At 42.9% G+C, this 22922-nt stretch overlaps 1 protein-coding gene across 1 annotated transcript in view; it reads right to left on the reverse strand.

The window, feature by feature from the left end:
• PHLPP1 (PH domain and leucine rich repeat protein phosphatase 1) overlaps window positions 1-22922 on the reverse strand; it is a 232367-nt gene that overhangs the window by 80310 nt on the left and 129135 nt on the right. Inside the window, exons 3-4 of the mRNA XM_068236762.1 lie at window positions 18828-18953; window positions 5102-5262 (exon numbers count right to left, since the gene is read on the reverse strand). Of these exons, the coding sequence (XP_068092863.1) occupies window positions 5102-5262; window positions 18828-18953 (287 nt within the window). The remainder of the gene's footprint in view (window positions 1-5101; window positions 5263-18827; window positions 18954-22922) is intronic.

Raw genomic sequence — 22922 nt, forward strand, 5'->3', positions numbered from 1 at the left:
CATCAAGTACTATTCGTGGTATGTCTATGAACAGCTTAACCACTTAAGGACCGCCCCCAGCCGATGGGCGGCGGCAAAGTCCGGGCCCAAACGACCGCAATACGCCCATCGGCGGGGGCGGCTGCGGGCGTTGCTATGCGGCGATCGCGTCATTCGTGACGCGATCAGCCGCCGGGAACTGGCTCCGCCCCCCGTTCGCTGTAACCCGCCGGCCGTTCGGTAGCGCAGGTGGGTTACTAGCACCCGGATCGCCGCATGTACTTTGTATAATAGGCTTTGTAATGTATACAAAGCCTATTACACTGGCTGCCTCCTGCCCTGGTGGTCCCAGTGTCCGAGGGACCACCAGGGCAGGCTGCAGCCACCCTAGTCTGCACCCAAGCACACTGATTTCCCCCCCCCTGCCCCCTGATCGCCCACAGCACCCCTCAGACCCCCCCCCCCCTGCCCACCCCCCAGACCACTGTTTGCACCCAGTCACCCCCCTAATCACCCATCAATCACTCCCTGTCACTATCTGTCAACGCTATTTTTTTTCTTAGTCCCTAATCTGCCCCTTACTCCCTCCTGATCACCCCCCCACCCCTCAGATTCTCCCCAGACCCCCCCCCCCCCAGTGTACTGTATGCATCTATCCCCCCTGATCACCTGTCAATCACCCCCTGTCACTGCCACCCATCAATCAGCCCCTAACCTGCCCCTTGCGGGCAATCTGATCACCCACCCACACCAATAGATCGCCCGCAGATCCGACATCAGATCACCTCCCAAGTGCAGTGTTTACATCTCTTCTCTCCTCTAAACACCCACTAATTACCCATCAATCACCCCCTATCACCACCTGTCACTGTTACCCATCAGATTAGACCCTAATCTGCCCCTTGCGGGCACCCAACCACCCGCCCACACCTCAGAACGCCCTCAGACCCCAGCCCTGATCACCTCGCTAGTGCATTGCTTGCATCTATTTCCCCCCTCTAATCACACCTTGAGACACCCATCAATCACCTCCTGTCACCCGCTAGCACACCTACCCATCAGATCAGGCCCTAATTTGCCCCATGTGGGCTCCTGATCACTCAGCCAAACCCTCAGATCCCCCTCAGACCCCCTTCCGATCACCTCCCCAGTGCATTGATTGCATCTATTTTCCCCTCTAACTGCCCCCTGAGACACCCATCAATCACCTCCTGTCACCCCCCTAGCACTCCTATCCATCAGATCAGGCCCAATACATCCTGTCATCTAAGAGGCCACCCTCCGGTTCCACAAAATTTGCCCCCTCATAGACCACCGGTCATCAAAATTTGCAGATGCTTATACCCCTGAACAGTCATTTTGAGACATTTGGTTTCCAGACTACTCACAGTTTTGGGCCTGTAAAATGCCAGGGCAGTATAGGAACCCCACAAGTGACCCCATTTTAGAAAGAAGACACCCCAAAGTATTCTGTTAGGTGTATGATGAGTTCATAGAAGATTTTATTTTTTGTCACAAGTTAGCGGAAATTGATATGTATTGTTTTTTCTTTCACAAAGTGTCATTTTCCGCTAACTTGTGACAAAAAAAAAAATCTTCTATGAACTCACCATACTAACAGAATACCTTGGGGTGTCTTCTTTCTAAAATGGGGTCACTTGTGGGGTTCCTATACTGCCCTGGCATTTTAGGGGCCCTAAACCGTGAGGAGTAGTCTAGAATCCAAATGCCTCAAAATGACCTGTGAATAGGACGTTAGGCCCCTTAGCGCACCTAGGTTGCAAAAAAGTGTCACACATGTGGTATCGCCGTACTCAGAAGAAGTAGTATAATGTGTTTTGGGGTGTATTTTTATACATACCCATGCTGGGTGGGAGAAATCTCTCTGTAAATGGACAATTGTGTGTAACAAAACCAAATAATTGTCATTTACAGAGATATTTCTCCCACCCAGCATCTGTATGTGTAAAAATACACCCCAAAACACATTATACTACTTCTCCTGAGTACGGCGGTACCACATGTGTGGCACTTTTTTGCACCCTAAGTGCGCTAAGGGGCCCAAAGTCCAATGAGTACCTTTAGGATTTCACAGGTCATTTTGCGACATTTGGTTTCAAGACTACTCCTCACGGTTTAGGGCCCCGAAAATGCCAGGGCAGTATAGGAACCCCACAAATGACCCCATTTTAGAAAGAAGACACCCCAAGGTATTCTGTTAGGAGTATGGTGAGTTCATAGAAGATTTTATTTTTTGTCACAAGTTAGCGGAAAATGACACTTTGTGAAAAAAAACAATTAAAATCAATTTCCGCTAACTTGTGACAAAAAAAAAAAATCTTCTATGAACTCACCATACTCCTAACGGAATACCTTGGGGTGTCTTCTTTCTAAAATGGGGTTATTTGTGGGGTTCCTATACTGTCCTGGCATTTTAGGGGCCCTAAACCGTGAGGAGTAGTCTTGAAACGAAATTTCTCAAAATGACCTGTGAAATCCTAAAGGTACTCATTGGACTTTGGACCCCTTAGCGCAGTTAGGGTACAAAAAAGTGCCACACATGTGGTATTTCCGTACTCAGGAGAAGTAGTATAATGTGTTTTGGGGTGTATTTTTCCACATACCCATGCTGAGTGGGAGAAATATCTCTATAAATAGACAATTGTGTGTAAAAAAATAAAGTGTCATTTTCTGCTAACTTGTGACAAAAAATAAAATCTTCTATGAACTTACCATGCCTCTCACTGAATACTTTGGGATGTCTTCTTTCCAAAATGGGGTCATTTGGGGGGTATTTGTACTATCCTGGAATTTTAGCCCCTCATGAAACCTGACAGGTGCGCAGAAAAGTCAGAGATGCTTGAAAATGGGAAAATTCACTTTTGGCACCATAGTTTGTTAACGCTATAATTTTTACCCAATCCAATAAATATACACTGAATGTTTTTTTTTTTTAATCAAAGACATGTAGCAGAATAAGTTTCGCGCTCAAATGTATAGGAAATTTTACTTTATTTGAAAAATGTCAGCACAGAAAGTTAAAAAAGTCATTTTTTTTGACAAAATTCATGTCTTTTTTGATGAATATAATAAAAAGTAAAACTCGCAGCAGCAATCAAATAGCACCAAAAGAAAGCTGTATTAGTGACAAGAAAAGGAGGTAAAATTCCTTTAGGTGGTAGGTTGTATGACCGAGCAATAAACCGTGAAAGCTGCAGTGGTCTGAATAGAGAAAAAGGCTCTGGTCCTTAAGGGGCGAAAAGACTGTGTGTGGTCCTCAAGTGGTTAAAGGCATGCTTGCTCGAAAATGGACAGAAGGCAAATATGGAGAGAGCAAATGTTATATGACAACTAATATAACATTAGTTAAACAAACAATAGGGGTTCAGTGGAGTTTTGATTTTATTTAAGTATCCCAGAGGTGGGAAATAAATGTTCTTTTGTTAATGTGGGGCTTCTTCCAGTCCCTGTAGGCTTGTATATTCCTTGCTGTTCTCTTCGCTCAGCTGTTCATTCTGCTCCTGCAGCAGAGTCGCCCAAGAAGTGCAGTAGGGGGTATGCGTTAGCCTGGTGGCATGCATTCTTTATCACACTCCCATAGCTGGGTGTATCGATCAAAGGAGTGTGCCACCAGGCCAATGCATGCAACTCAACTACAGAATCAGGACAAAAAGCAGAGCAAGGAGGAGGATCAGGAGGAAAGTAAGGGACATACAAGCCTACGATGGCTTTCTACCACAACCTACAACATTTAGATTGATGGCAACATACCACAGGTGAAACTCGAAAAAATTTGAATATTGTGTAAAATTCCATTTATTTCAGCAATTCGACTTAAGGTGGAACGAATATATTAAATAGACTCATTACAGGCAAAGCGAGATATTTCAAGTCTATTTGTTATAACTGACAATTATGGCTTACAGCTTATGAAAATCCCAAAATCAAAATCTCAGACCATTAGAGTATTGTGAAAATGTTCAACATTCTGGGCTCAAAGTGTCACTCTAGTGAGCTAATTAATCGCAAACACCTGCAAAGGGTTCCCATTTCATATATAAGGTTCACCTTTGAAAGTTGAATTATTGAAATAAATGGGACTTTTGCACAATTTAAAATTTTTCGAGTTTTACCTGTATATGCAGAAATTTGATTTAAAAGGGGGACTCCATAAAGGGCTACTGGACTGTTTTTGCACGCTCAATTCCGGGCAGAATTAATCAAATGAGAATTCTAAGTAATATAATTTGGCATCAGAATGACATTTGTGTTTTATAACTTGAAAGGCCCATTTGCATAAGGTGCAAAGTTTGTGTTTTTTCGGTACACAAATTTCATATAGCAATAATTTCCTATAGACCTGTCACCACAAAATGCAAAATTTGTATCCAGAAAAAAAAATTACTAATAGTAAGTAACCACTTACTATTTTTTGGACGCTGCATGCAGAAGAATTGTGCACTTTTTCGCATGGACAATAGGACGCCCTTCTTTGTAAAAATCATACAAAAAATTGTGAAAATGCACATGCTAATTCGCATGTAAAAAAAAACCTGCATACATGCATATGCTATTTTGCATCCCTTAAATCGCATGCTTCTAGTGGAATCTGAGCTGAACTGTCAAAAGGTGTCAGCTGTAGAAGCTTACAACAGCAAGATTAACTCAGCTAAAGGAAGAAGAGAAGGAGAAACAGATAAGTTAATTTACAGCTACAAGAACTACAGTGTTATTTTTAGAGACTACTGAATCTTCTGACTCTGCTGTGAAGTAGTTACCGTACTTATTGTTAACACAGGAGATGATGTAAGCGCATTCTGAAAGTTCTCATTCCCTGGCACAGACTTTACAGGGCACAAAACAGAAAGAAGTTTCACAACCTTCATTGTCCCTCTCACTACAGGCTCACTTTAAAGATAAAAGTGTGATAAGTCATCTCACAGCAGAACATAACCTGGAATGCTTCTTTATTCTATGTGAACTATTAAACCACAAACCCATACACATCTGTCCCTGGCTGCAATTATAACATGAAATCACAATTTTTGAAACCTTTAAAAACAAGGAGAGTACAGGACCTTCACCATTAACACAGAAAAATGTAAAACATCGATCCTCTTACCTTTGCAAGCCATCAAGGGTCCCTTCTACAGCAGGACTAAGCCGGAGAACATTCTGCTTCAGGTTCAGATGGGTAAGATCTTGACTATAATACAAATTTTCAGGAAGGTACTCTAAATTACAACAGGACAGGTCAACGGAACTGATTCGTTGTGAAGCAATCTGTTGAAGACAATAAGATCGCGCTTAGCAGCAAGTTCATAACAGAAAGCACTAAATTATCTCTTCAGGAGTGCAAAATGCAAATTGCAGCATTGCACATTCATATGGAGTATAACACCAGTTCAATCTGAAGGATGGCGGTAAGGCAAAAATATTTTAATTTTTACATACAATGAATGGTGTTCTTGTTGGCCTTTTTAATTGGCTGCATCATAACAGTCAAATGCAGTGTGACTTGAACTTAATCAATTTATTTGATCCAGTTTTAAATATTCAAAATCTGTAATTACACACAAAATATAAATGAAAACCCACAAGTCCAACATTTTCACTACAGATGGTAACTATAAATGAACCTGACCACAGTAGTTTCTTACACTAGTCTTCATTGTAGTACAGCAAGCATAAAACTGCCCTCTAACAAGGGACAATCCAAAGTTACAAAGATATGGTGCAAAACCTACTGCTTGCTACAGAAAATACTACAAATTTCTCACCCCATCTGTTTTTTCCAGATACAAGATGCAGTCTGAAAAGTGCACTTTTACAACATTTAGGCACTATGGGGCACCATGATTAAAGGTGCCCATACACATCAATTTTCCCCCTGCACATTTATTCACTGTGATCTGATAGAATCTGCTGGAGATAGACACCCCCAACATGGCCACCCTATCGGGACTTCAATTGATTTCCAGATGGAGAGATCTTATTAGAAAGGCCGAAGCAGGTGCATGGTGGTGGGTTAGTGGCCAACTAATAGACCCTCCCCTCTGCTGTGGTACCTGTTCCCAGTGACCCAGACGCACGTATGTCACGTGACTGCATAGATTCAGCCGAAATTATGGGGAAAAGGTGACACGTAGGGATGGAGACCAGACAGAGGAGCGCGGCAGAGGACAGGTGATTGCACTCCACTGCCACCACTCTGCTGTGGCCCCGCACTAGGAACAGGGGAAAACCAGCCTGCCAGTTGGTCCTGCACTGCAACGGCAGGTCCATACTTTTTTAATGGAGATCAAAGTGAATTTTTTAAAAAATGTATTTGCAGTGTATGACAGTAATAGATTCATCTCTGATCAGAACCTATTGGCAATCTACAAGTGTATGGCCACCTCAACATTGTAATTCTGGATCCCCTTTTCCACTGCAGGGATCACATGCATTGTGACTTTTACCCAAGCGCAATCATAGTTCCTGCAGCAGTTTACCACAGCAAGGCAATTTGCATTGTTTAAAGGGAAATGAATATGGCAGCCTTCACATCCCTCTCACTTTAGGAGAGGTATGTAGTCTCCCATGGGACAAGCCTACCAGCTGGAACACCTTGCAGGCTGGCGCGCACTCAGGAGGGAAAAAAGGCCTCAAGGTCAGCAACATAAGACTGTCTAGAGCCTTACACCTAGGAGGATATAAAGAGTTCAGTGCCCCCTCAGGTGTAAGAAACACACTGAAACTGGTAGCTGGGCTGGGATCACCCTTAACACCCACTAATTACTGTTTATGTTAATTGCATTTTGTGTTTCCTACCAAGGAGAACAGGTGATCTTTAATTGTTGGCTATCCCAAAGGACGATGGCAGCCACCATAAAGCACAGCACCATCTAGCAATCAGCACTAACAACTGTGTGGGAAAAAGAAAGGCTTGCTTCTGCTTAACAAGTCAATAAGATCCAGTGACTGAAGCTGTGCTCCTAACATAAGAGCCTCTTTACTGTAGAATAGGTCAGAGAATGATATCACACTGTATGTACTACCACCGCCCATAAATCCAGGACAAATGGAAAGAGGGGACGGGGCTGCCAAGTATAGATGTGGCCTTCGTTCAAAGATGCCATAAGGAAAGGAGTGCAGCTATATTTTTACAGTTCAGGGCCATTTTAAATCCTCTTCAGAAATAAGGGAACAAACATATCTCTCAATAGTAAACTCCTCACCCCTGCTACTGAAACAAGGTGCATGGTAAGCGACAACAAATATCTGATTATTTTAGTGTCAGGTTCTGGGAATATGATTGCCACAGAAATATAGAGAAAGAACATTCAGATGTTACAGCGTAAGAGGACCTTGTGTGTTTCCAAACTAAGAACAGAAAGAGAAGACACTGTACAACTCCATAAACCACCCTGGCAGTATGATTCTTTCCCGATTTTAGGGTCTAAAAGCAGTATAATTTTTTCATTAGCTTTTAGAAACTAAAAGCAAGAAAAAAAAATGAGAACCTACAGCAGCACCTGCGCTTCCCTGAGATCTAGCGCTGCAATTCTCCCTCCGCCCTCTGAGTGGCGCTGTAACCCTATAGGGAGACTGCCGGCTGTCACAACGACAGACTATGCTCACACCAGAGTGATCCAGAGCCTCCGAGAACCGGAAGGAGAATGGATGCCAGTGTCTGGATCCCATGGGAGGGAGTTACAAAGCACGCTGTGCACTACGCTCTTCATTAATCTCCTGGTGTCTACCACAAGTCAGGCTCGAGGTTACTGCTCTGAACTACGGATTTCCAGCCTGAGCCCGACAACTGGCAAAAAAAAAATTGTAAACTTGAATATACATTTGTATGCATACAGATAAGTACAATGTAGTATAAAATTACTTTTTCTTAAGCCTAACCAGTTTTGAACAAGTTCACCTCCTCTTGGGGGATTCTCAGCATCTCCTTTTTATTCTATATAGAAATAAAATAAATAAATAAAAAGCAATCCCTAAAAAGGATCTGTACAAAGAGGTTGACCAGCCTCCCTAATCATTTGCACAACATGACTGAGCAACTGCCATCCATTAAGTGCTTTTTTAAATAAAGAAAACCCCTAACAATACCCCATGAGGAGATGAACTAGTCCAAATCCTGCCAGATGTTTCAGATTTTTACTGATTACTGTATGCGACTGGAACACAGGAGAAAAGTAATTTATAGTGCATTTTAATCCAGGAGAAACAAGCTTCCTATACACATTTTAAATGTTCACAAATTTCCACAATAGCAGTCCCTTTAATGTGAAACTGCACCATCACACTACTGATGTATTCCCCGGTCTGCCTGTAATAAGGTAAAAAGACAAAAGCAAGTCTACAGTGATCAGCCACTAGTTGCATTTTTAAAGGTGCTATATAAGAAGGAAGACTGGCCATTTGCATCCTCTAGTGCATAGTTCCCCAACCCTATACTCCAGCTGTGGAGTCGGAGTTGATGTCAGAGCGATTTGAGGTACCTGGAGTGGGAGGTCTCAATAAACTGAGTAGATATGCAAATTTTTCTGAGTTAATGCAATTTTTTTTTAAATTAATTGGTCTGTTATCAAACGGCATACATTTGCATAACAATTTGCATAATTTCAGAAACATTTGCATCTCATTGATAATACCTAAAACTGAGGAGTCAGATGATTTTTGAACCAAATCCATAGCCTTTGTAAAAATTAGCTAGGGAATCTGAGTCAAGGAGTCGGAGCCATTTTGGATACCTGGAGTCGGAGGTTTCATAAACTGAGTCTGATGATTTTTTATCTTTCATCATTTCATGATTCTCAGTTTCTGAGACAGAAGGATGACTATTGGAAAGGATTTCTGCAAAAAGGCCACAGAGCAATACAATCCAAAAGGTTTTAAGTCTTTGCTACAGAGTTACAACAGCGCAACACAATCTATTTCTTGCTCCTTGAAACAACTGAAAAAGTAAGAGTAATCGAATTAGAACAAAGATTGCAATAAAACCTGTACAGATATCCCCTTAATTATTTTAGACAAAAAAAAAGTGTCCATCTAAAATAGCAAACTAACAATACTAAACGATGAGAAACACCTGATTAACAGATGAACAGGACTCCTAGACATGTTTAGAGAAATACACGCAAAACACTATATCGCTATATGCATGACCTTGTCAAAATTAAAAGTGGACTTTGTACAAAAACGTATCAAGCCAGGGATTATTTTTCTCCTCATAAACAAACACTTAGCAATGGAGTAAAGGTAAGCTGACTTTTTCTCTTAGGAGCCTGTGTGCAGCATGGCCACGTGACAACTGTCACACGCAGTCCTTTCTGGGAAGGGCCATAGAGGAGAAATGCAAAACAATGCTATAACTGTTCTGATTTGACTCTTACAAAACATTGACCCTCTCCAAAACAACAGTCTCTGAGGCCCCAATCTTCAGTGGGCGTTCATCCTTGAAGGACTCCTTGCAGGCTCTCTGCACACAAAAGTAATGAAGACTGTAGAAATCCAAACTAGAGCTGATCCAAATACAAGTGATGCTGCCAAATAAACAAGGGCCCAGCAAATAACGCAACAGTTTAGCTGTGCAGCTAACAAAGGTCCTTTAACAGAATAACTGGAAGGACTCTAATAACACTCATCAATGCCAAACTCAAAATAAGGTTTTACACAAGACTTCTAAACCCATCTATCACTTTACTGAAATAAAAGGTCACAACCTGTCAAAGATTTAGCTTGATTAAAACCAGCTGTGTAGGTATGCAAGTCTCAAAGTCACCTCCTTATAGAATATATTTAAACTAAAGACTAATGCTGGGAATACAGGATGAGATTTCTCAGTCGATTTACTGTCCGATCGATTTTCTTATCTTTTCCATTCACTTTTATGAGAAATTATAAATTATCTATCGAACCATCTATCTAACACAAAATCTAATGGTGTATTCCCAGCATACAACTTGTACATGAAATTCTATTGTACAAAGCAAAATAAAGATTTATAAATAAAAAGAGGAAGCTAGGTTGGCAAGTCTCTGAAAGTACTGGAGTGCAAATGGGAGAATGCTTTACTGTCTTTTTCCTCCAAAGTTCAGAACAGGCTAATGCTTTGTATCTAGAGTTTATTAGTTAGAAGAAAAGGGAATACAAAACCTCTCAAAAGCTATACTATATTCTTGAGATGGTAGAGGTAGGCTTGGGTAAGTAGTCGGTGAGCGGCATTTGGGGTTATGCATTTCCAAGTTCAAACAGAGCTGTACAGAATAGTCTTATCGCCAACTGTGCCTCAGAGGAGCTCACAAACTAACTCCTAACACGGTCATAGTTTAGTGTCCCCACCATGATGGTATGCCCATTGAAGTCTAGGGCCAAATTAGGAAAGGGGAGCCCCAAGGAAACCCAAGCAGACACAGGGAGAACATACAAACTGTGTAGATAGTGCCCTGGCTGGGATTCAAACAAGAGACATCGACACCAACTCCGACTCTTCAGTTTATGGAACCACCAACTCCATCTCCAACTCCAGGTAACCAAAATGGCTCTGACTCAGACTCTCTGACTCCTTAGTCTTATACTTACCAGGGCTGTGGATTTGCTACGAAAATCATCAGACTCGGACTCCCCTGAAACCAAAGACTCCGACTCCAACTCCAGGTACCCAAAATTGCTCCGACTCCAACTCCACAGCCCTGGCAGTTATATAGGCATGTTACATCCAGTGCCTTCAAAAGGTTCTTCAGTGAGTAAACATATCTCTCCTATTTAAAATAAATGAAACTTGAATACAGAAACACTGTGCTGTGTTTGCTTAAAGCACAGATGTCAAACTCAAGGCCAGCCCGCTGACTGCAGCCCTCCATGCCATTTTATGTGGCCCTTGAAAGCCTCCAATTTCCATCACTGTAAGCAGCAAATGAAAGACCGTGCACTGCCTTCCCATCCAGAGGAGCACACCAGTGACAGTGTATCTTAATTCATCAATGTCTGTTTGAGCCAGGGTGCAGCAAGAGCCCATAGGACACCCCACACACACCAAAATTCCCATGGGGCCTACCTCCTTGGATGCATTTATCTATTGTGTCTTTTCTGTTCTTCCTGGCAGTCGCATGCTCTGCGCTTCAATACAACCTTCTCTCGATCACGTGACATACGTCAGAAGCCAGAGGTGTGCAGCATAGAGCGTGTTGCTGTCAGGAAGATCAGAGGAGACCTGAACACGCACTGGAGCAGGTAAATATTTAAACCGCTCCAATGGAAAGGGGGGGGGGGTGTAGGCCCACCCAGTTGCTATAGTTATGCCACTTAGTTTGAGACTTTTCAATAAATGTTGAATCTTCATCACCAATTTGACCTGAGAATTAGACGGTTTTAGATTTTGACCTTTTTAAACCATGGGTGTCAAAAATCAATCACATGAGAATACCTGAAGGTGGACCCACTAACTGCTTCCGTACCGCTTTAGTTGAAATCTACGTCCTGCAGGTGGCTGCACGGCTCTGACAGGATGTAGATGTCAATCAGTCCGCCATGCAATACCGCCGATATCACCGCTCTGCACCTGCCGCAGTTCACTCGCCCTGCCATCTATAAGACAGAGCTCCGTGAGACGGCCAGGAGTCACCTTCATTGGCTCCTGGATGCGTGATCACTGTGAGCAAATCACATTGGCTCACATTGACAGACAGCGCCAGGAGCCAATGAAAGTGGCTCCTGACCAGCGCACAAAGCTCTGCAGTCATAGTGATGGCAGAGAGAGGAGCATGCAGCCTTTGAAAAGTGGGGTGACCGGCGAGAGCACCAGGTATGTGCGGCAATTCAACGGGTGTCGCAGATTTGTGGTACCAGAAGTCTCTGGTCCTTAAAGAGAAACTCCGACCAAGAATTGGACTTTATCCCAATCAGTAGCCGATACACCCTTTTACATGAGAAATCTATTCCTTTTCACAAACAGACCATCAGGGGGCGATGTATGGCTGATGTGGTGAAACCTCTTCCACAAAGAAATTCTGAGTACGTACTCTTGGCAGTTTCCTGTCTGTGAAACCTGTTGCATTGTGGGAAATAGCTGTTTCCAACTGCCAAAACAGAAAGCAGCAGCTACATCTCTTGCCAGCAGTAAAAATGTCACCATGAGATACATGTCAGAATATAAATAAGGGATTTTACAATGGGCAAACACTGACTAAATCATTTATACATAATTATTGTAAAAATGAAGCACTTTTTTTTATTACATTATTTTCACTGGAGTTCTTTACAGGGCCAGAGACTGCTGGTACGCGTGGGAAGCCTCTATAGGATCCAGAGGCTTCCCTCATTTTAGGTTAGTATGTCTTTTTGGCCAAGGTTCACCTCAAGTATACTTTTTAGTCTTTGGCATTACCAATAGCTATAAAACCTATAGCTCACGGTGGCACTGCAACAGCAAGGTGACTAATGAGCCTATAGAGAAAAGTTTAAGTAAAACTAAGTACACCAATTTTTCTGGCAGATATGATTACTTTATAAATGCCAGAAAATGGACAAATCTGCCAACTCTGATCAGTTCATTTCTGATGAAGTTTAGTTATTTTACTGATCGAAGGTATGATTGGGCATGTTGGAAAATCTCTGTGCGAGTCTCCTGAGATTAACCACTTTGCATCCTTTCATTGAGGGTTAAAAACTGACACGTGCCATTTATTAAATGTCCTATTTACACTATTTAGTGCACAAATAAGATGTTTATAAACGTTCATTTTGCTTAAAGTGGTTACAGGGGCCCATACATTCCCAATAGATTTGATCCTTATGATCCAATCTGCCAAAGATCGAAGCCTTAACATGGCCATACAATTGTAATTTTGATCAATTTCCAGCCATGGATGTTCACAAAGGCATAAAAAAATATCGCTCAAAAGAAGGCAGTTGGGTGTGCAGCAGTAGATTTTGGGATGGCTAGCGGACCACACCATTCTAAAATGTGCTCCCGCAGACTTGTGAAGAGTTTTGCAGTAGAACACACACTCACCTGTATGCTGGTTCCTCCTAGCTCCTTCCAGCGCTACCTGTGTCCCATGACCTGAATGCATGTATGTAGTCACATAATGTACATGCCACCGGGACACAGCCACGCCTGCGCACTATGGAGAGAGGACATGAAGTTTCGGACATTGTCAGATCTGACAAGATTAGCTGCATGCTTGATTCTGGCATTATTCAAACACCACTGCAGCCAAATAGATCAGCAGGGCGGCCAGGTAACTGGTATTGTTTTAAAGGAAATCAATATGGCAGCCTTCATATTCTTCTCACTTCAGTTGTCCTTTAATTGTGCAACGTGGTATATAATACTAGGGCTATGGAATTGACACAAATTCTTTCACTAATGGCTAATTTCCACTAGGAGCTGCGTTCATTTCAGTTTCAGCCATGGCTCCTGTTCTGTGTAGCTGCAGACTGATTTTGCTGCGTTTGGAATCTGAATGGCGTGCGGCAGATTTCTGCCAAAGTGTGATCTGGGCGGCAGACTATGAATTAGATAGGCAGCATTTGCCTGTGCAGCTTGCATGCAAGAAAACGCTGCAGATTCAGGCCACATTTGGCCCTAGTGGAAACGGGCACCAAAACGGCTCAGATTATGGTGACTGACTTCTCAATTTTAAACAAACAAATGTACTTTCATATTGACTGAACGCAGTGTACAAGGTATCTCATCACTTCTAAAGCTCTGCAGTTTTAAAGCTATATGAAGATGTGTCTACTGCTGGGAACATAACACAGAACTACTATCTAGAAAGCGCACACATGTCCTTATTAGCCACCCAAGCCTGTCATTTCCAGTATGAATAAGAATACTGATAAAGTCAGTATAAATATATAGATGAGCATATGTCATTGTGCATTTTTATTAAAGGATCTACAAACATTCATTAACATTTTAACAAAAGAAGAAACGTTAAAGGATATATTCTGACCAATCATTGAGCCCGAGTAATGAGCAGTTACATTGAATCTGCAGTCAAAACGAGGGGACTTCATGCTAGTGAGTTTACAATGCAAATATGCTTTATTCTTACAGCAAAGTAGCCATTACCTGTGAAATAGGACCTTAAGATATTGTATTTTTTATTCCAATTTACATTTATTAGTAGTCGGTGTTGGTGTATTCCTTGCTGACTCATTCTAGTATTCAATTGCTTTTTACGCCGACTCCAAAGCCCTGTACAAATCAATCATCTGATCAATAATAAATTGGGGAGGGATAGATCATCTTGGCACATAGCGCCATAATAGACCTGTGTATGCCTAACTCACATCAATTAACCATTTCAGACAATCAGGCCACATTCACATCTAAAATCGTAATCGTAAACGTTTTGTGCAGCTATTTTTTTCCCCCTCCTGGCTCTCCACTGCATGCTGCAGTTTTGGTAAAAACGCTTTTCTAAGAGCTTTTCCAGAGTGGTGTTGTCATTCACTCCCTGATGCAAGTCCGAAAGTGAACTCTTTGACCTGGAAAATAATAAATACGATTTATTCTAACGCAATTGCAGCATAAAGCGGTTTTGTGAGCATTTAGCGCTCTTTCTATACCTTCCATTATCGCAAAAACGCCCCAAAAATGGTACAGGCGCCACTTTGTGGACTGCAAAGCGGACACAACGTGCTGATATGAACCTTCTCAGAGATTCATTGCACAAGCGTTTTGTGGGCGATTTTGAAAATCACCTGAGCTGGAAAAAGGGGCAAAAATGCCCTTAGCGTGAATGAGCCCTGAAACTTGTTTTGAAAGTTCTTGTGGTGCGACTGAACACTTGAATGAAATGTCTATTCAAACATGCCGGTGAAAGAGCCCTACGTATACAAGGAAGCCATCTGACAAAAATCACACACTGAGTGGAATGGAGGTGCCAGCATTTATTCTGTTATCTGAAACTCTGGCTGCTTTAATTCAATAATGGAGCAAAACTGGCAATGTGAAGCACTATAGTAATCACCACTCTACCATGGCAGTTTCCATTATTCAGGAATCAGCAGCATAATTGGAATAACATTTTTGAAATGATAATCTGGCACAGTGCACACATGGCTCTTCAAAGACCTACACATACAGATGCAAACTCCCTACAGAGCTAAAGGTGGAGGCAAATTAGTCAGAATCATATTTATTTCGCCAAGTACAACGGGGGTTGTACCCGGAATTATTTTTGGCTCATACTGGGTCGGAGATAGTACAAACACATACATGCGGTCCAACACATACAATCAGGTACAGTATACACAGTAAGCATCTACCTATATATACACATAACGCACATAACCATAGTGAAGGACGCGTAGGGAAGTCTGGAGTGCTATGTGAGGGGAGCAGCCTGCCAACTATCGACGGCGCTCGCTCGCTCCACAGCAGCTCCAGATGCCCTGCAGTGTCCTGGAAAAGAGTAGATAGAGGAAGAGAGATAGAGAAAGAGAGGGATAGATAAAGAGAGAAAAGAAGTGCAGAGAGAGAGGTGAGTCCTGGTGCCGCAGCAGTGACTTGCTGACTGGTGGTATGGCTGGCAGTTCCATGTGGCTGTGCTCAGAAATCCAGCTCCTGGCTTGCGGCCTAGTCCAGCGAGGTAGATTGGAGGCCTGAGGCCGAAAGAAAGAAAAGGCCTGTGTCGCAATGGTTGGTGTTCGGCAGCAATTGAGTGGCTTCAGTGGCGAAGATAGTAGCAGTGGTGCTGCCCTGCAGCATCAGAATGCCATCTGGGCACGGCAGGCAGAGTCACGTACCTGGGCGGTGAAAAAAGTTGCAGCTAGCGTTGTGAGGGCGGCTGTAGCCCACGTGGAGAGGCTAGAGTCCCAGATCCCCCGTGGCTGTGCACAGCGGTGTGGAGAGCAGCAGGCGCTGGTGAGGAGTCCGGCGCAGAGAGCCGGTGAAGCCAATAAAGGTGGGCGGTGAGCGGCAGTAGCCCTGAGAGCCGGGTCCGCCCCGCAGTCTCATGGCGGTTGCCTGTCTTGGCATTCCTCCGTCCCGGCAGCAGAGGAAGCCGCATCTAAAACCCCTTCCAGCCGAAGAGGAGCGCCAATCAGCTAGGAGGCGTCCAGGCGAAAACCTGTGCGTCAGCCCTCTCTCCTGCAGATCAGCCCACGGAGCCGGGCAGGCGATGGAGGTCACAGCGGATCTTCTGCAGGTCAGCATGTCAGCTGACTCTCGGCGGATCCACATGACGACACTGTGCGAGTCCGGGGAGCCAGAGAGCTGCACATGCAGCCGATGCTGTGGGGAGCCATGGGAGGTCACTAGATGCTCATTGCGGCTGGGGTCCAGGGAGAAAATAGAGTGAGAGCCTGAGCCCTGTGGCCGTGGCTACCTGGTCGGCGCCATCTTGATATTGCAATTTAGACATCCTCAACACAGTTTTAATTACATAGATAATTGCAGTGCTTAGCAGTGGAAGTAGAAAAGCCTTATATGCTGGCTGCAGGTACATACAGACTAAAAATAAATAATTCTATAACACAGACAAGGAAGTCCGAAGGCATTGATGTAGCTAACTTCATCATGCAGATACAGCCCAGAATAAAGAACTATAAATAAATGTCATATCTAAGAATGGTTGAGAAATCAGAGGAGGACTGCCTGTTCACACAGCAGGAGACACATCAGCAGTGTGCTGACCCACCACTTTCACTCTGTAAGGATAAGCACATATGCATTACAAAAACTTCACGTTCACCCGCCTGCTTGCCTTCAGTAAGTTACTCGATAGTTTAAGCGGGCATCCAACTAACCACAAGAGGTAAACCTCTAAAAGAATATGACTGAATGCTGGTGTATTGGGATAGAATTTCTGTTATCCATGTTGCTAGCACAGAACTAGCTCTATAAACTGCAGCATAGAACATGCTCACCAGAAAAGATAACAGCTATATACGAAGTGTTGGTGTTCAACAACTCATTTTATGAGCTAGAAACAGCATGCATAAAAATGTAACTTCATCTCTTTGCAATGAATGCTGTGCCATCTAATTTATATGGAACATGAACATAAAATCACATTTGTGGTTAATTACCATGTAGACTGTCTCAGACAATTGGAATGTTGAAAGGGGAATTAATAACTGGACACAAATACTACTATGGCAGGGCGGGACAAATCTTACATAAATATTGCATCAACAAGCTTCTAACACACTCAGCTAATCAAGCGGGTTTATAATCCTGTGTATGACACATTACAGTACTTTCAACTTTTTTAGTATTCTCCAAATCCTACAAGCTTTTAGACTCTATACCCCGACTTGACATATCTTAGTCCTGGCCAATGAGAAGCAAGAAAAGGAGTATAGAAGATGTGCAGCTTTTTAGAGCAAGTAGTGTAGGTTTCCCCCTGCTTTTTCCTGTATGAATTTATGACCACTGCATGCAATTTAATCACTTAACTGGAAGTTTACACTACATCTCAAGCTGAAATTGTGGCATAAGTGAAGTTTGTTTCTCACAACCTGACCTGACATCAGTATTTACATTGGAGCAGAGGTTGGTTTATAGCCAGTCCAGTGTGGGAGGCATCTGGTCACACTCAGACCCCACCTGTACTGTAGTAAAAAAAAAAAAAAAAAAAAAAAAAAAGTGAATGATCAGTTGGCTAACATATATGGCAAGAGCCCTTAACCCCAACCTAACTAAAAGCCAACATCGCCAGTCTCCACCAATGCAGAGGGCATACAAGGCATACAAAGAAGAAATATACACACCTGGGGCTTCCTCCAGCCCAATTGCTCACTTGTCGTCCTCACTCACCGCCTGGTTCTTCTGCAATTGGCCCCGGAAAGTCCTCCAGTCCAGGGCCAACAGTTCAGGGCCAACTGCACACGCGTGCCCAGCTCACGTGTGTGCTCCCTTGTCTTGCTCCTGCCACCGGGAGCATTCTGTGCCTGCGCAGAACTACTTAGAAATGGATCAATCAAATGTAGTAGCCGATTGATTATTTCAGTTCCATGCTGTGTACATTTTCATCAAAACGAAACAAAATTAACAGTCTGAAAGCAGATTTAATGCAATGCAGCTTGAAACTGTGCTATGCAAGACCAACTGGTAGCATGTTTGCTTGTCTTAATTTCCAAGTCATTCTCCAACCACAAAGAAATACATATTTGTTACTTGTTAAACATACAAAGGTTTTTTAAAAATGCTGCCGTGACCAGAATTCTTTTTTAGTTATTGAAATTTGAAGACAAATAATTTGCATGAACCACTTGCATCCAGCAGATGTAGACTTTCAAAAGACAGCCAGAGTATTCTCAGTATTCGTAGTAGAAAAAATCCTAATGAGGCTTCCCTGCCCTCAGCCAGCCCGATTCAGCTCTGGGACCCCCGAACAGAATAAAAGGTGGCCTGCCTGCACAGACACACTAGTGGCTTTACGTTAGGGTTCCAGTGGAAATAGCCCAGCCCCATTTGGGTCCCGATTGGGCCTTTTTCCACCAGAGCTCAAGCGGAAAGCTGCCAAAACACCTGCACACAGTGCCAACAAGAAAACTTTCAGGGCTCCCACCGCTGGACCGCCTCTGCTGAGGTTAGGGGTAGCCTCTTTAGGATCCAGAAGCTTCCCCCTCCCAAGGTAAGTACCCCCTAGGAGCACTTTTTATGTTCCAGATTCTCTTTAATCAGTTGTAGCTTGGAGGATAAGACACAATATAGAGGGACAACACAGCCCTCAGCAGAGAATAAAAGGATGAAGTAATTTACCAAGTGCAAATGAGGGTGCCTCCAAACACCTATCAGCGGACTATGCAGCACAACCATTACTTTTGATCCCAGAATACCACTTTAAAACTGAAAAACACTATTTACATTTCCTTTTATGATGCTGTAATACCTTAGACGACTGCCGAAGCCACCGCAAGTAGTCTGTGAATGTATCAAAACAGATGTAGTAGGTTTGACTTTGGGGTCCTGATGAACTAAATGCCAAACAGTGCTGATGTTTTTTAACTTCTTCCACCTAAGACAAGAAAAAAAGAAAAGACTGAATTATTTTGCTCCTAAAGCTAAGGGAATTGACATATCTATAACTCATCCTTGATATGCTTTAAGTCAGTAGAATTGGTTTGACAACTTTATTCTTTGGCCCATCAATTAAAGTTGTATTGTGGATCACCCATTTAAAGGGACTCCGAGCAGTGCAGAAACTATGGAAAGATGCATATCATTTTAAAGCTCTCTTTCTCCTCTTTCCAATGATATATAAACCGCCGCCCTACACCTTTTAGTTTTCGTTATTTTCGCTTGCGAAAATAGAGAAAACTAAAAGGCGTAGGGCTGCATTCTGCTGAATGGAGCTGCTGACTTTAGGAAAAAGTCGCCCTGTGTAATACAATGTAACTATGGAAAGATGGATATCATTTTAAAGCTCTCTTTCTCCTCTTTCTGACGACACCTAAATCGTCGCCCTACGCCTTTTAGTTTTCTATTTTTTTTTTCTATTTTCGTGATCGGAATAGCAGCCGCGGCAATTTCAAATAACGAAAACTAAAAGGCATAAGGAGGCGGTTTATAGATCATTGGAAAGAGGAGAAAGAGAGCTTTAAAATGATATGCATCTTTCCATAGTTTCTGCACTGCTCGGAGTCCCATTAATATTAAACAGGTCCAAAGGGAGAAGCTTCTCCAACAAAAAACAGACTGTTTGGGTACTTTTATTAATACTTGTGCGTTACCTACAAATGGTCCGATTTGTGCTTCGGTTCAAAACTCAAGGGTCAGAACACAAGGGTTGACATTTTACCTTGGTATCCCCTACTAAGCAGCAAATAAAGTTGTACTGTATTTAAAGGACTTATGAGGCGAAATAGTCCAAAAAAGTTAAATACCTGTATGAAATATCAATGCACGTTCCGCCGGGTCCCCGCATCTCAATGTGCCCCCCCGGCCGGTCCCGACCCCACAGCCCGGGTCAGGCTCTCATTCCTCCTCTAAGATGGCCGCCGGAGCTGGCCACGGCTGCGCAGTCCGCAAATACCTGGCTGCTTCCGAAACTTTACATAATGTTATCTAGTGTTTAATTGTATCAAGCCAGGAATGTAAACAAAGCCTTCTCTCACACCACGGGGTCTCACAAAGACAGTGAGACAAGCATAAATGCTTTCTGATTAAGTTAGAGGATGAATAAAGCAGTTATAAATAAAATCCAAAGTCAGCTAAAATTAGTGTATCTTAGGAATGTATAATTTCTAAATGAATAATACTTATGCACAAAAGCAAATATGCTAACTGTATGGCATATAAAAAGTAGATCCACTATTAACAGCAGGAAAAAGGATATTACAAAATATACTGATCTCCCAATACCAACACACTTGTTTACCTGGACACAGTTTAAGCGATTTTCGCGTCACTGTATTAATGGGTGGCTTCAAATCGGGAAACATGAGACTAATGCCCCATACTCACGGGCAACATTCTGGCCTCTCGCTAGCACACGGGAGCGTGTGCGGCGACAGCTCGTCGCCAGGTCCCTCCGCATACACACGGCGGAGGGACCTGGCAACTGACGCGCAGGAAGCTGTCGCTGAAGTGCCTCCCCCCGCCGGAAGCTCAGGGTATTCCCTGCTGGTTGCTGTCGCTAGTCCGCATACTCACGCAGACTAGCGACAGTTGCGGCGGAGTTGCGGCGGCAACTGTCGCCTGGCGACAGCAGCGACGAGAGACGGTTCGGGGTGCACGCCCGTGCAACGCCTCATACTCACGGGCGACCTATCACCGCAACACGCGCGCCGCGTCTTGCGGCGACAATTGTAGCCCGTGAGTATGGGCCGTAACCAGGGCTGTGGAGTCGGAGTCGTGGAGTCGGGCAATTTTGGGTGCCTGGAGTCGGAGTCGGGAAAAAATGCACCGACTCCGACTCCTAATGAATTTGTAACTGTAATTAAAATAGAAAATATGATAAAATGTTCTATTTCTCAGAATAGTCATTAAAAATAATGTATATATACAGTAATAGCTGTGCTTAGTCCACAAAAATGAAATAAACCAATCAAAATGAGTTACTTGTGCTGCTTCAATAAAGCAGTCCCCGTATTTTTAAGGTCAGATATACATATCTGATTGTGACTGTATATATGATGTGTACACAGGAATCTCTTATATATACTAAATAACATCTATGCTGTAAGAATAAAGCCTGATGTGTAGCTCTGTCACTAATAGAGATGGTCAATGAGATGGAAATAATTCTGCATTGATGCTGATTTATGCAAATGTACGCACTCTCTTTGCTGATGAAATCAAATAATTTGATATGTTAAAATTTGGTTTGGTGACTACAAATTAAAGGGTAACAGACGGATGAAAAGTAAAGTTTTATACATACCTGGGGCTTCCTCCAGCCCCCTTCAGGCTAATCAGTCCCTCGCTGTCCTCCACCACCCGGATCTTCTGCTATGAGTCCTGGCAATTCAGCCAGTCAGCGCTGTCCGGCCGCATGCCGCTCCCACAGCCAGGAACATTCTGCACCTGCGCAATAGTGCTGCACAGGTGTAGTATGCTCCTGGCGGCGGAGTGTGTGCATGCGCACTACACCCGACTGGTTCAAGTACCTGGATTCATAGCAGAAGATCCAGGTGGTGGAGGAGGACAACGAAGGACTGATTATCCTGAAGGCGGCTGGAGGAAGCCCCAGGTATGTATAAAACTTTAATTTCATCTGTCTCAGGTTTACTTTGTTACACAGTAGTAGTATACTCTACATATGCACTCCCCACAGAGCTGCAGGGAATCCACTGAGAATGCTGTGCACATTGAACACAGAGGTGTTGTCTGTTTACAATCTCCTCATTCCCCTGCAGAGTACCTGCACATCATTCTTACATGTACCCACACTTACATTGCCTAGGGCCTGATAGATGTTCTTTGTTCCGGTTTGTACCTTTTACAAGTACTCTTACCAAGGACTAGTTTTAGTCTAAAGGGAATAAATATAGTAGTCTACATATCCTTCTCACTTCAGTTGTCTTGTAAAATTCCTAAGCGTTGGCAGTTAAGAGACGAATTTCATGTTACATACTTTTAATCAACAAAATTGTAATATGCAAATTAGAGGAGTCGGAGTCGAGGAGTCGGTGGAATCCTAAACTGAGGAGTCGGAGGATTTTTGGACCGACTCCACAGCCCTGGCCGTAACACAAGAAACAAAGTTTATACATTGGTTCAAAACTGTAGAAGATGGTTTAAACAAGGACTCTAACTTCTTGTGCTGGTACGATGGGTTTTAAATGCCACAATTCTTTTAATTTTATTTTTTCTATCTTTTCATTCATTTTTGTGCTATATGCTGTGTAAGATGGAATTCACTGTCACTATTCATTTTATTTGCCTTCATGTGCTGGCTTTAAATGCCACAATTCTCTTAAGCTTACAATTAATGGTGCATGTAACCAGGCCAGTTACCATTTGAACTCAGAATTTACGATGTCTCCCCATCTCCAGATTCTGCTTTATGTCATGTTGAGGATTCTATTGATCTTATCAATTTAGCCAGGATGCCTGGGAAAGCCTCCCCAGTAACAGTTAAGGCATCTAATTACATTTATGTGTGCTAAAGAATGTTTCTCCTCTGTATGTCAGTGTACATAAGCTGTGTTTTTCAGTTTTGGTCAGGAACCAGTCCGACGAAGGCTTTTTATAAGTCGAAAGCTCACTGTTTATCCATCTCTAAGTTAGCCAATAAATGGTATCATCCTGATTCAAAACTTCTTGCTTTTACTCATGGCTAACACGGTACAACATTCTACTGCTTCTAATATAAAAAGTAGGAAACCGTGTTTTTATTGAATATTATGTCAGGGTTCTATATACTGCTTTAATAATGTTGCAATTATGTAATCAAGCTAACTTGTGATACATTTAAAGAGGAACTCCACTGAAAATAATGTAATAAAAAAAGTGCTTCATTTTTACCATAATTATGTATAAA

The sequence above is a fragment of the Hyperolius riggenbachi genome, chromosome 5 (assembly GCF_040937935.1).
Source record: "Hyperolius riggenbachi isolate aHypRig1 chromosome 5, aHypRig1.pri, whole genome shotgun sequence".
Classification (NCBI taxonomy): Eukaryota; Metazoa; Chordata; class Amphibia; order Anura; family Hyperoliidae; genus Hyperolius; species Hyperolius riggenbachi.